We start from the raw sequence: 12,797 nt of genomic DNA, 5'->3' as shown, positions 1-12,797 counted from the left end.
AAAAATACCAGAGGCCATGGCAGTACCTGAGAACAAACACTGTCATAATTATAAAAGGACAATAGTCCATTTCAACAATGGTTTCTCCGCCCCCCCCCCCAAATATATCTGTGATGCCGCTGGCAGGAAGAGCCGGCTACCAGAAGAAATGCCGTCTGTTTCACGAGACAGCTTTGTTTCCGACAAGTTTCGTGGAGGAAAAAGTAGGCTAGAACAAGCTTTTTGTTTCCAACCCACCTTTTCTTCCTTCCCATGAATGAGGAGGGGATACAAATGAGAGCAGGCAGCCAGGGAGAAAAATAATATGGCTGGTGGTTCCTGACCTCTTGGATTCCTGCCGTCAGAGAAGCCCGAGAGGCAGCATTTAATTGTGGAAAAACCAGCCTTGCTCTCCTCTTATCTTTTTCCTCTGTGACTTAAATCCACAATTACTGGCAACCCCTCGATTCCGAGTCCCTCAGCTGGTGGTGGCAGTGATGGCTGTGTCTGTAGCTGAAAAGCAAAAGACGAGTCAGATTTTACCTGCCTCCGAAGCCAGCCTGTGGGAACACAGCCCTAACTCAGCTTTACGACGTCTCCCATTAAAAAGTTCACAGATGCCCTCCTGTTGGGAATACCACCATGCGAGGAGTCCAGATGGAAAAAAGAGAAATGCGATTTCCAGCCGCTGTATAATTCAAAGGACAAGCTACGAGTCTCAAATCCTGAATTCCACATCTCATTTCAGCACTAGATGTGTGATTTCCAATTCCTTTTCTTAAGGATCAAACTCCGAATTTCTTAGCCTGGCCATTAAGGCGACTCACCGTCTGCCCCCTCTGTCATTTGGGAGCTTATCTTTTTTCTCCAATATGGAATTCTTCTACAGCCTAACAAATGGCTGACTGCCCTTTGCATACAACATGTTACTTCACAGCGGAAAAATATGGGTCTAAGTCCTGACTTTCTCATCTGCAAACCAGGTGACCATGGAAAAGTCTCTGAACTTCAGTAATTTCAGTTTGCAGAGCTCCAAGAGGTTGTCTCCCAGGTACCTCTGCCCCCATCTTGAATTCTTAATCTATTCCCAAACATTTAAGTTACCTGTTAATATGTTTACAGTCAAATATAATTAAATCATGCCTTGTGGGCCTAATCCCCTAAGGATGCTCGAAGTTCCCACATCTTCTCTTTCAGGGTGTTCTCCAGTTGTTTAAGCGCCGATCAACACGGATTTGGCACTCATGGGTCTACCTACACCATGAAGTCACAGCTCTCACCTTGAGACTCAGAAACCTCTGAATCACATGGATGATTTTCAGAACTTCAGTTGAAATACGAATACAAAATATGTGAATGGGGCCTATGCACATTTTTCTCCCAAGGTCAAGGTCCTTGATCCACAGTTATGAACCACTGTCCTGCAGAAATGAAAAGCCATGGCCAGCATCCACCCAGGTCCTTGTTTTGTACACCTGAGCCTGCCGCCTCCCTTTCTGGGGCTTCTACGTTTTCTCCAGAACTCACATTCCTCCTCTCTGCTCAAGGCCAAGAATAATAATAACTCACCTTCATTAAGCACTTACTATGTACCAAGCAATTACTACGCAAAAGCCTCATATGCATTATTCTAGTTTCATCCTCAAACAGTCTTATAAGGGTAGTGCTACTATTATCTCTATTTTATAGATGAAGAAAATGAAGTACAAGGAAGTTCAGAAACTTAGCAAAGGTGTCACATGATCGATAAGTGGCAGGTCAGGAATTTGCCCAAACACTGGCTTCCCAGAACAGACTCAGGCTGCCCCTGGGACTGTTTCTTTGCCGTTGAGAGCAGACAGTCACCAATTCCAGCATCTCCTTTAGGACTCCACCCTTCAAGACTCAACTAAAAAGTTACCTTCTCAGTGAGTTAATCATTTCCCCTCTATGTTCACGGAATACTCTGGGCTCTTCGCACTGAACACACTGGTGTTGTTTTTTGTTTCTTTCTCTCTGAACTGGACTGTGAGCTCCTAACTCATTCTTCTGAGAACATCTCAAGTATTTACCGTGCTGAGCATGGGGTCACAAAGATGAACAAGATCCGTACCTGCCCTCAGAACTCAGTCTTGCAGGACAGAGAGAAGTCAACAAGGAAGGACCAGGAGGTTTTCTGAAACTGTGTTATGAAGGATAGGGACTTACCTCTGGATCTTAAGTCCTGAGTGAAGAAAATGCCAGCACATGGTAGAAGCCTAATAAATGACTACTGAGTGAAGGAAGGAGGTTGGGAAGGGGCCTCAGAAGCCGGACTGTTAAATTAAAAGATCCACCATCCCTTTATGAAAACTCTTTGAGGTTATTTCTACACTGACTCACCTGAAAACTGCTTCCTGTGTTGGTGTCTATGATACATTTTTTAATGTCAGACTAAAAATACACTTCCAGTACACCAACCCTGTCTGCCTACCCAAGGACTAGAATTGAACACACAGTAACACATAACAAAATAAAATACAAGAAAACTTGCTCATCTCAACACTAAGCTCACCCACTAACAAAGGGGTGTCCATCCCCACCGAACAGCATCTTCTCAAATGATTCACACCTGAGGGTCTCTGATGTCATATATTTACAAAGGCAAAGGGACACTCATGAGGTTTTTATAGAGCCAAAGAATCTTAAGTGAGTCATGGACTCTCAGCAAAGAGAGTCGGAATGGATGGGACCTTAGTGGTCATCTAGTGTAATTTCCCACTCAGAACAGGAAGCCACTCCAGGGCACTATCCACAGACTCAGGGTGGGATCAAGGCATTGGAGTCCCAAGATCATTTTCCCTTATAAACCCCCTATTTGCCCACTGGGAGACTTTGGACAAGCCATTTGACCTCTCTCATCCTCAGTTTCCTCTTTACGACAGGGAGAACTGTTGAGCTGATCAGACGAAATAAGAGTAAAGTTGTCTTAATCAGATACGATTTGGTTGCAAGTCACAGAAACTCAACCACACTAGTTTAAGTGGAAATTAGTGGGAAGGATACAAGGGTATCTCAAGAAACTTAGGGGCAGAAAAGTGCTGACAAACTTGAAGGACTGGAACCAGGGAGAGAAAGCCGTCAGGAAGAAAGTCAGCACGTGCAGTTGATCATAAGTACACGCCATGGTCCTTCATCTCCACTTTCCTCTTTGCATCTGGTTTTCCCACTCTGCCAATCAACTTTCTCCGCTCCTCCTTGAATGTGGTGCATCATGGCTGCTCAGGTGGCCCTCAGGACCTTCCAGTTTAAATGCCAATGAAAGTGGGCCTAGAAATACTGAATCCCAATTTCCTCTAAGAGAGAATCTGACTCTTCCCCCTTGGGTCAAGGGCCCATCTGAATCCAATCAGCTGTGGCCAGGGGACTGATCGTGGGGCCAGCTGCCCACTCAGCAGGTGTGGTGGAAGCCCACACTCTGAGGAGGAGACGTAGGCAAGTTCTGCAAGAAAACGACATGAGGCCAAAGCAAATGGCTGGCGACAAAGACAAGCACCAGCATCTCTGGTACAAAAGTCTTTTGAAAAGAAATTACCACCCAATGCAAGCTATCAGTACGGTCATTCGTCATCATTATGATTCCCCTCAATCAGCTTCTGCTTGATTACTATCAGTGACAGGCTGCTTACTACTTCAAGAGACAGCCTTTTCATTGCTGAAGAACTCCAACTATTAGAACTGTTTTCTATGTGACAGCAACTTTTCTTAAGATACTAAATTTAAACCTTTTCCATCTTCCCCCAACCCTTACTGTTAAAGAAGGTAGAATCTTGCATGTTAGGCCAGGCCTGGGCTTTCCTTTGTGGTCATAAGATGAATAACCAGTAAGGCACGAAAGACAGACTCATTGGACAATTATTTTAGGAAACAACCTAGACCAGAATGATTAAAAAACCTTCTTCCTTTAAAGAATTATGCTACCTCTCCTACTAACGCCGTTAGCAGTAACTTACTAAAGTCAAAGGGGAACTGGAACCGTTTCTAGGGTGAGTGAGTAGACAGTGGGTAGATGTTGAAGGAAATGGTTTTTTCCAGTGCAGAGTCCCTGCAGGCACTTTTGCAAGTAGAATTCTGCCTTGATTAACAGAGGATTTTTCTTCCCCAACTTTCTTTTGCTTTGAAAAGCACAACCCAGAAAATAATTTTACTTCATAACACTTTCTTACATTACCCCAAATAAAAGTATGATTCCCCATAAAATAGTCTCACCTGAGCTATGTGATGGCTGACTAGCATTTCAGTGCTCACAAGAGTCCCCAAAGGTAGAAGAGGAGGTGCACGCAAAAACACCTTTCATATACTGGGGGCTCTGCTAAGGAATCTGGTGCTGCTGGCTGCTCTGCTGTTGACATTTTTCACTGATGTCACCAAGCTTTTATTTTAGTAACCAGGATATACTTGTTATGGATGCAAAGAGAATCTCCTCATTTATATTCTAAACTCAGAGCAGGAAGCGAGACACGTGGGTGATCTGCAGCTGTGGCGCTATAAACAGGACCAGCCTACCTCCTAAGTCTAGATTCTAGACAGCACTACATTCCCTGAACTACAGATTAAGAGATTTTTAAAGAAATAGAAAATACAGCATTTTAGAAAGACCAGTGCAACTTTTGTCCAAGAATATTGGAGGCTGTTGTGCAGTAGAAGTATTCCCCAACCTGTCTATGGTAGTGTACTTGCTGCTATGTACCATCCACCCACTTACACGGTTGATGTACAACTAAGAGAGCCTGCTCTGTCTCCAGCCAGCTGTGCTACAGTGGGCAAGTATCACTGGTTATAAGGTTTCTTCATCGAGTAAATTGAAGGATTAGTCCTTTAACATTTTTGAGTCAAGCACCCATTTGAAAACCTTACAAAAACCACAAACCCTCTTACTCCAAAAATGCCCTTAAGTAAATATGACTGAAATTTTATAGAGAACATCAGGGGGCTCACTTGGCCTTTGAACTCTACCTATAGGCCTCCTGGTTGAAGATTATTAGACAGCAGCATTCTAATGTTCCTTCCAGTGCCCAAAGTCTGCAGCACATGGTTGATGTTTAGTAACAATTACTCCTCCGAATTATTCAACACCACAGATAGGTGTTCTGTTAAGACTAGAGACCAACCCAATGCAATCTACTTTCCACTGCTAAATTGACCAGTAAGCCAATAGATGACCAGAAGGAAGTAGGAGGGATGAGATATAACAAATTATAAACATTAAATAAAACAAAAAGTCTTGGGAAGGTTTTGGAGGAGCCCAACTATTTCCCAATTGGATTTTTTTTATTTGGAAATACATAACAGAACACAAAACCATCGAGACAGATAGAGAGATCCAGAGAGCTTTCTAGTGATGCTGTCCAAGAAATGAGCTTACCAATTGTCACACCCAAAGAAAACAAAGCCAGAGGTTCTTATGCTCCTGCCAATACAAACATGTTCACAATGGTTCATTCCAAAGTCATGCCTGAAGAGTCCCTCAAAGGCAAAGATCATCAATGAATGAAAGCAAACAGACACGAAGTCCTCAATCTTCACTATCCTGGCTTAATCATCAAAATACGGTCTTCTTCCATGATTTTAGTTTCTTCCTATCCCAAGTCAGTAGGTAAGACTGATTCATACTAGCAAATTCTAGGTTCTCGCTTTGTTTTGAAGGGGGCACACGACTCCATAAGAAGAAAGAGGACTGGCCACGTAAGCTCATCGCAGATGCTAACGACCCGCCTATCTTTCACCCAGCACCACAAATCCTACTCCATTTAAGTCTCCTGGTTTTTGGCATATTTTGAGCATTTCCACCTCAACTCTTTTGGGGAGGAAGGAGGGGAGGGTATAGGGAAAAGTCTGAAGTTTTTTTTTCTGCTCACATTGATGCTGGTTGAGGTAGGTAAAGAAATTTAAAAGGTAACTTTAAAAATCTTGGTGACACCAGCCTGCAATAAAAACTATCCAATCCGAAGCATTTCTTATAAACAGAGGCTGTAACATGGTCACAATCAAGAAGGTCTCTTTTTGAGGCGAGTGGAAGAGGGAATGGGAGGGTAGAATCAGATTTCTTCTCAGTGGTTGCTTCAACCTACTTTGTTAAAGAGGACTATGTAAGAAAGCATGGAAATCCAGTCATGTCAATACCGTATCACCAATGGCCTGTTCCATCATGGCCGTGTAGTTTTAGGGTGTATGGAATCCTATGCCCCATTAAGCTCTCTTCCCAAGAGGCATCTGAAAACATAGAATTAAGAACCATGAGTCTTGCTAATGGCCAAGAATAAGTTCATAGAAGGATTCCGTGACTTTCTTCCTTCTATAAATTCATCTCTAATCATTTTGGATAATGTGACAGTTTATTTTTTACAGTCAGCAAATCGTTGTTTTATTCTCATTGTCTTCATGTGGTGTCTGTCTAACATTGCATAATAGATGCACAAATGAACGAGCACAATCACTTCATAAAAATTCAGGCAATTTTCTTCCAGGACACTCAGCCATCTAACTTAAGAACTGTCTGGGCATAATAATATCATTCTAATTATTCTTTTGACTGGAAATACATTTTACAGAAATGTCTTAAAGAAGAAAAATCACTTGTCAGTTATAGAAATAATTCCATCTTTTCACGCAGTCATTTGCCATAATGAAACAAGCAAGTAAGACTGAACACACAGTTGCAGCGTACAGCACAGGACTCAAGGCAAACATAATGACTTCATTACCTAAGAACAGAATAGACATCCTGGCTGTCCCCACTGCACACCATTTACCAAGATTTCTCCAGCCTACGGGATTTTTAGACCCCTGAAAATCCTAGATTTACTAGTCAAGACAGATCCATCCATCTTGAGGCTTTCTGCCAATGAATCTCAGGGCTTCTATTTCAACAGTAAATTTGAAAGCTGGGCAGAGACATGTCAAAAGAAATCCCTCCTTCTTTGATCTCTGCACCCAGGTTCCTCAAAAGAAGCCCCATGGAGAGTCTGAGGTTATGTGACTTGCAGTTGTAATCAGCAGAATGACATTCTTTACAAGTGGGCACCATTTTAGCAATCCAAATCTGTATTTCACAAATACATACATAAATTGAGTGACTGATAATACACTTGCAAAAGAATGAGGTACACCCACTCGAGAGGATATTTTCAAAGAACAGATTTTGCTGTTACAGAAAAATCTAAGCCCACCCCATAGATAACCATGCATTTTTCCCAATGATTGACCAGACATCCATAGGCCAGATGTTTAGGCTGGCTTTTTTCTGACACTCTTTTAAGCCTACACACACTCCCTCCATTTCCTAACTCTTTGGCATAAAAACTGAAGTCCCATGTCCCTTAGGACTTTACGGAAGCACCATGTTTGTGCCCTAACAAACGTTAATTCCATGCCTCTGAAGTGTTCTGGAAAAAAATCAGCACTGACCCAAACATAGATTTTGGCAGATAGGTCTGCTCAAAATTTGTAATTGGTATTCACTGACAGGTCAATTACTCCTGTTTCCAAGCATCCATAAGTTCCTAGACTCATTCAGTTGGCCTCCCCTCCCAGCTCTTGCAGACGACTGTTTTAAAACTGCCATCATTTGAAAGTTGGCCTGGCTACTACTTTTCAAACTTATCAGTGAATGACAATTGTAGGGGGTTTTTCGTTTTTTTCAAAAAAAGATTTTATTTTTCCTTTTTCTCCCCAAAGTCCCCTGGTACATAGTTGTATATTTTTACTTGTGGGTCCTTCTAGTTGTGGCATGTGGGACGCTGCCTCAGCATGGCCTGACGAGTGGTGCCATGTCCGCGCCCAGGATCCGAACTGGTGAAACCCTGGGCCGCTGCAGCGGAGCGCGTGAACTTAACCACTCGGCCAGGGAGCCAGCCCCAGACAATTGCAGGTTTTAAAAATGTTTATATTTAAAAGGTGAAGTAGGATTCTGCTTAAAATTACTTTTTCAGATGTTGATTACTTTTTTGCATAATATGCATGGAATTATCTTCTTTCTCAATAATCAAATATAAGATACACATTCTCTAACCACTTTTATTACTATAAATTACCCTATAATGTCATCACCTCCCCCCGAGGCATCGGTCTGATTAAATCTTGAAACTGATGAAACAACGACCAGCTTTTAAAGTGTAGGTCAACGCTTTTCTTGCTTTCTGAGAGTTTAAGATCTCAAACCCTAGCTAAAACCTGTATCACCTTAAATTGAAAAGTTTAAAAAGAATAAACATTTAACACCAAATGACTAAAAGTCATTTAAAATATATAGTCCTTAGATTATTTTCTCTGCTCAAAGATGCTTCAAAGGTAGGTGAAAACTCCGACCATATATATGTTGGAAAGCCCAACTTTGATTTCATCAACCAAATGTAAAATGCCTTCTCATTATTTGAAAGCTGAAACTCATTTCATAGACCTTCTAGGAAAGTTTAAAGAAAAAACAGGCCTGTTCCTGACTTTTCCTTACATTTGAGGTAATATTGTTATAGTTGAATCTTTCACAAACAGGAAGTCATCCACACATAATAGAATCTTGTTCTCCACACTCTCAGCCTCTTTTCTCCTGTCCCATTTATTGCTATCAGAAAGGCATCCAAACTAAAGATAAAACAGAGAAAGTAGACAGGCAGTTTGATGCATTCTTAATGTAAGGATCAGAGGAGAAAACAGACCTATATATCTTATAAATATTATTATAATTAAAATATATGTATATATGTATATATCTATATATATCAGTGAGCAAAAACATACCATCACTCTTTAATCGATGCCCTCCTCAGTGTCCATACACAAAAGTATAGAGAAGACATTTAAGGAGAAAAATATTCCCACAAAACTAACATTCAACCTTCTCATACTAAAGTCAATAGCTCCCACCCACCGCTTCTGCTCAGAAAAAGTATTTTTCGATCTGGTTTTCTAGATGGGTCTACAGCTTCAGTTATTTTATACATTTATTGAAGGAATTGTTAGTGGTCTACCTTGTTAATTTTTTAGCGTGCCCCTCTTAAGTGCAGGCCCTCAGGTTCTCAGAAATTTAAGGATTTTTTTTAAAAGATAAGAATCGTTAGTACAATCTTTTTCTAGATGAAGATAAAATATATTTTGGAGCTTGAATACACACTTGAGAGAGAAAAAATGTAAGACACATTCACACTTCATTTACATATAGAAGTGTTTTAGTTAAAGCCTCACCAACATGGGATTAGTATTCGTTGGGAAGGAATTCATCTGTGCAATTATTAAGATATGTAAGTAATAGATTCCGACCACAAATTAAGACGTGTAGGACACCAGCAGCGTGTCCTACAATTCAACTCAATTCTGACGCTATCCACCCAGAGAGAGCATCAGACTCCACAGCATAAGGGTTCAGTCCCACAAGACCGCCCCCACTTCAGATGCCAACGGCAGGCAGGTTGTTACCTGTGCTTCTAACTGAAGGCTGTAAATCAGAGATTCCAGCAACCCCCTCCTTGGGTTTGATTGATTTGCTAGAGCAGCTCACAGAACTCAGAAAACCCAGTTACTCACTAGATTACCGATTTATTACAAAGGATACGAATCACCAGCAGATTAAGAAATACATAGAGCAAGGTCCCTAACGAAGGAGCTTCTGTCCTTGTGGACTTTGGGGCCTGGCATGGTGCCACATGGAAGTGATCTGGTTCCCCAACCTGGAAGCTCTCCAAACTCCTCCTTTTGGGTTTTTATGGAGGCTTCATTATATAGGCATCATTGATTAAATCATTGTCCATTGGCAATTGATTCAACTTCCAGCCCCCCTCCCCTCCCTGGAAATCAGGGGTGAGACTGCAAGTTCCCACCCTCTATTCCTGGTTGGTTCCCTTGGCAACCAGCCCCATCCTTAGGTGCTTCCCTAAAGTCACCTCATGAACATAAACCCAGTTGTGGGGGAAAGGGGCTTGTTATGAGTAACAAGACGCCCATTTCACCTTTATGCTCCGAAGAATTTTCAGGAACTGAGGACAAGAGACCAAATATTATAAGAAAAGATGCTCCTGTTGCTCTTATAGCTCAGGAAATTCCAAGGGTTTTGGGAGCTGTGAGTCAGGAACTGTGGACGAAGACCAAATATATATGAGAAAAACATTTTGGTCATCTGAATGACCAAATATATATATTACTTATGAATCACAATATTGCGAGATTGCATATTCCTCTCATTACAGCATCTGTCTTTCTTTTTGGTAGGTATAAGTGTCTATTTCCCAACCACCATCTTTCCCAACCCCTGACAAGAACACGTTTTGTTCAATCTTGTGCCCTCAGCACTAGTGCTTAACACATGGTTGGACCTTAATAAAGTCTAAATGAGTGAATGAATAAACGTGTTATGCGGCCAAGGAATAAGTCAATAGCCAAAAGAAAGGGGACCTGGGAAATACCATGCGAAGGCTTCAGCTGTTGTGCAAATCTGGAGCTTCCTGTCAGCCGTTCCTTCTACCTGGAATGCTCTCCTATTTGCCCCTACCCCACCCCCAACTCGTCAGGGTGTTCACACTTTAACATTCACCTCCTATATCTGTCTGCTCACCTCTGCACACACACAAGCACAAACACGTACACACACACGCAAACATACATTCACACACACACACACACTTACACACATGCACATACACACACGCCAAGGCAGCCTTCCTTTCCCTGCTCTAAGCCTCTTTTTATGCTCCCACAGTCTCCTGGGCACGCCTGGGTGGCAGCACCCAGCTCACCATACTGTAATGGCTGGTTATCTCCCTGTTATTTCCACTTGACTATAAGCCCCTTAAAGGACAGTGTCTTCATCTGTATCTGCATGTCCAGCCACCTGCACAGTGACTGGCAGCAGCAGGCACTCAAAAACAGTTTGAAATAACCCGTAAGAGATCGAATGAATGGGCACCGGGGGAGAACACTCTGTATTCTGGAAAAATATCTCAGCATAATCTGTTTGTGTGTTCCAGAGAAGAAGTCAATCAGGCACAGATACTGCTCCGACTCCTAAACAGAGGAAAATTAACATGACTGTATATCACGATGACTGCTGATAGCGGAAAATTACAATTAGAAAACGTGCTTTACCCGATGGAAAGGCCCCAGGCAGAGCTGTCTTCAACACACTTTCTTCTCTTTCCATCTTACCCCTGATCCTGCTTCAGTAAAAAAATACTTTCTTCCTTCTCAACCGAAGATTCCCTACACTGTCCCCAGATGCCACACGTGGACCTGCCTCCCAGAGATCACCCGATAATCTCCTCCTCAGGAAACGCTTATATGCCCTGGGCCCTCAGTCTTGAATCACAGGTGGGTAAGCTAAAAAAAAACAAAACCTGGTTTTGTGGGGAAATGAGTACCCCTGGATTGGCATCCCCATTTTGACAGCAATCTTTTCCTAAGGCGATGGCTTTCCTCAAAGCCCAGTGGGAAAAGACATTTTGAAACATGGGACCTTTCAGGAATCCTCAAATCACTCCATCGGGGTGAGCTTCCTCGTGGCCCTGGAGAGGTGAGGAAGCTCGGTGGTTAGGGCAGCTATCCAGCCTTCTGACTTTGGGCAACCTTGCTGGTGCCCAAGTTCTCTATCTGTAAAATGAAATAATGAGACCTACCTCTAGGAATTGGTGGGAAGACAAAATGGGTTAATACAGGTAGAGTAACTCAGAAAGATGCCTAGTAAGTAGTAAGCAGTCAATAATTGTCTGCTATTAATATGATTTTACTGTTACTGGAACTGACTCTGAAAGAACCTGAAGAGAGAAATGCCCCAAGGTAGGAGGGTGTACTTACTGATCTGGTTGTTCAGCTTGAATGCAATGTCCAGCTGCAAGATGAACAGCATGAACTGAAACCAAGGACTCATCTCCATGGTGGGGAGGGGGATGTGGACAGAGAACACGATGTCATTGGCTTCGATTTCCCTTGGGATTGCTTCCTCGATATCTCGGATCCTGTCGCACTGGTTAGGTCCCCAAGGCATTAACCATTTTGTCTTGTGATGGTTTTTACGGACATCCACGCATTTCACTGACAGGTAAGACACTGCCGTCGTGGGCCCCGGAGCTGAAAAGAGAATGTTGTTGTTTTAGAAAAATCAGCCAGTGAAGTGCTCATTTCTGGCTAACATTCCTTCCACTCCTCTCTTCTTTCCATTTTTCGTGCTGCCTTTTATAACTTGGGATCAGTACTCCTAGGGATCTCCCAGATCCAGGCGAGGATCCTTCAGTGACCTCCAGAGGAGTCATCAAGGGCTCCTGAGAGTCTTCCCATCACGTTTGCAATCACTGTTATTTATTGAAAGAATACATTTGTAACCTGTTTGGTTCAGTTACCACCTCACACCAAACAAGCGTCACAAAAACCTGAGGGCTTGGCGGTCTCTGGTGCTTCACAGAGCACCGTGCCTGAGGTCAGAAGACCAGGGTCTGAAACCTGGTTGAACACTGACTCTTAGTCAATCTTGGGTAAGTCGGTTAAATCTACAGCAGCTTCAGGACCCTCATCAGAAGAACAAAATGGCTGGTTTCTAAGACTCAACCAAGGTGGTTGTTTTGTAAGATTCTTCTTCACTCTAAAATTCTACAACCCTGCTTTTGACTGAGAGAAAAAGCTATGTTGACCTGGAGCCCCCACCTAGGGTGGTACCTGAGAGGGTAGGCACTCAAACATCAACGGATACTGCAAAGGTGCATGTGCTGAAATATGACCCCACGCATTTCAAGAGAGGGCATCCCACTTGAACGATATAACGTTCAAAAGCACTATTTCGTGATTATAAAATGGTTATATGATAATAGAAGACCTGCATAATA

General features: G+C 42.5%; 1 protein-coding gene across 9 annotated transcripts in view; it reads right to left on the bottom strand.

Moving 5' to 3' along the window:
- The window catches only part of WLS (Wnt ligand secretion mediator), a 93,211-nt gene that overhangs the window by 43,578 nt on the left and 36,836 nt on the right, over positions 1-12,797 (bottom strand). For all 9 annotated transcript variants that reach the window (XM_003365108.5, XM_023641878.2, XM_070268856.1 and 6 more), the window contains one exon: positions 11,776-12,048. In XM_003365108.5, the coding sequence (XP_003365156.1) occupies positions 11,776-12,048 (273 nt within the window). The remainder of the gene's footprint in view (positions 1-11,775; positions 12,049-12,797) is intronic.

This window comes from Equus caballus, chromosome 5 (genome assembly GCF_041296265.1).
Source record: "Equus caballus isolate H_3958 breed thoroughbred chromosome 5, TB-T2T, whole genome shotgun sequence".
Classification (NCBI taxonomy): Eukaryota; Metazoa; Chordata; class Mammalia; order Perissodactyla; family Equidae; genus Equus; species Equus caballus.
This window is presented reverse-complemented; position numbering and strand designations above follow the sequence as displayed.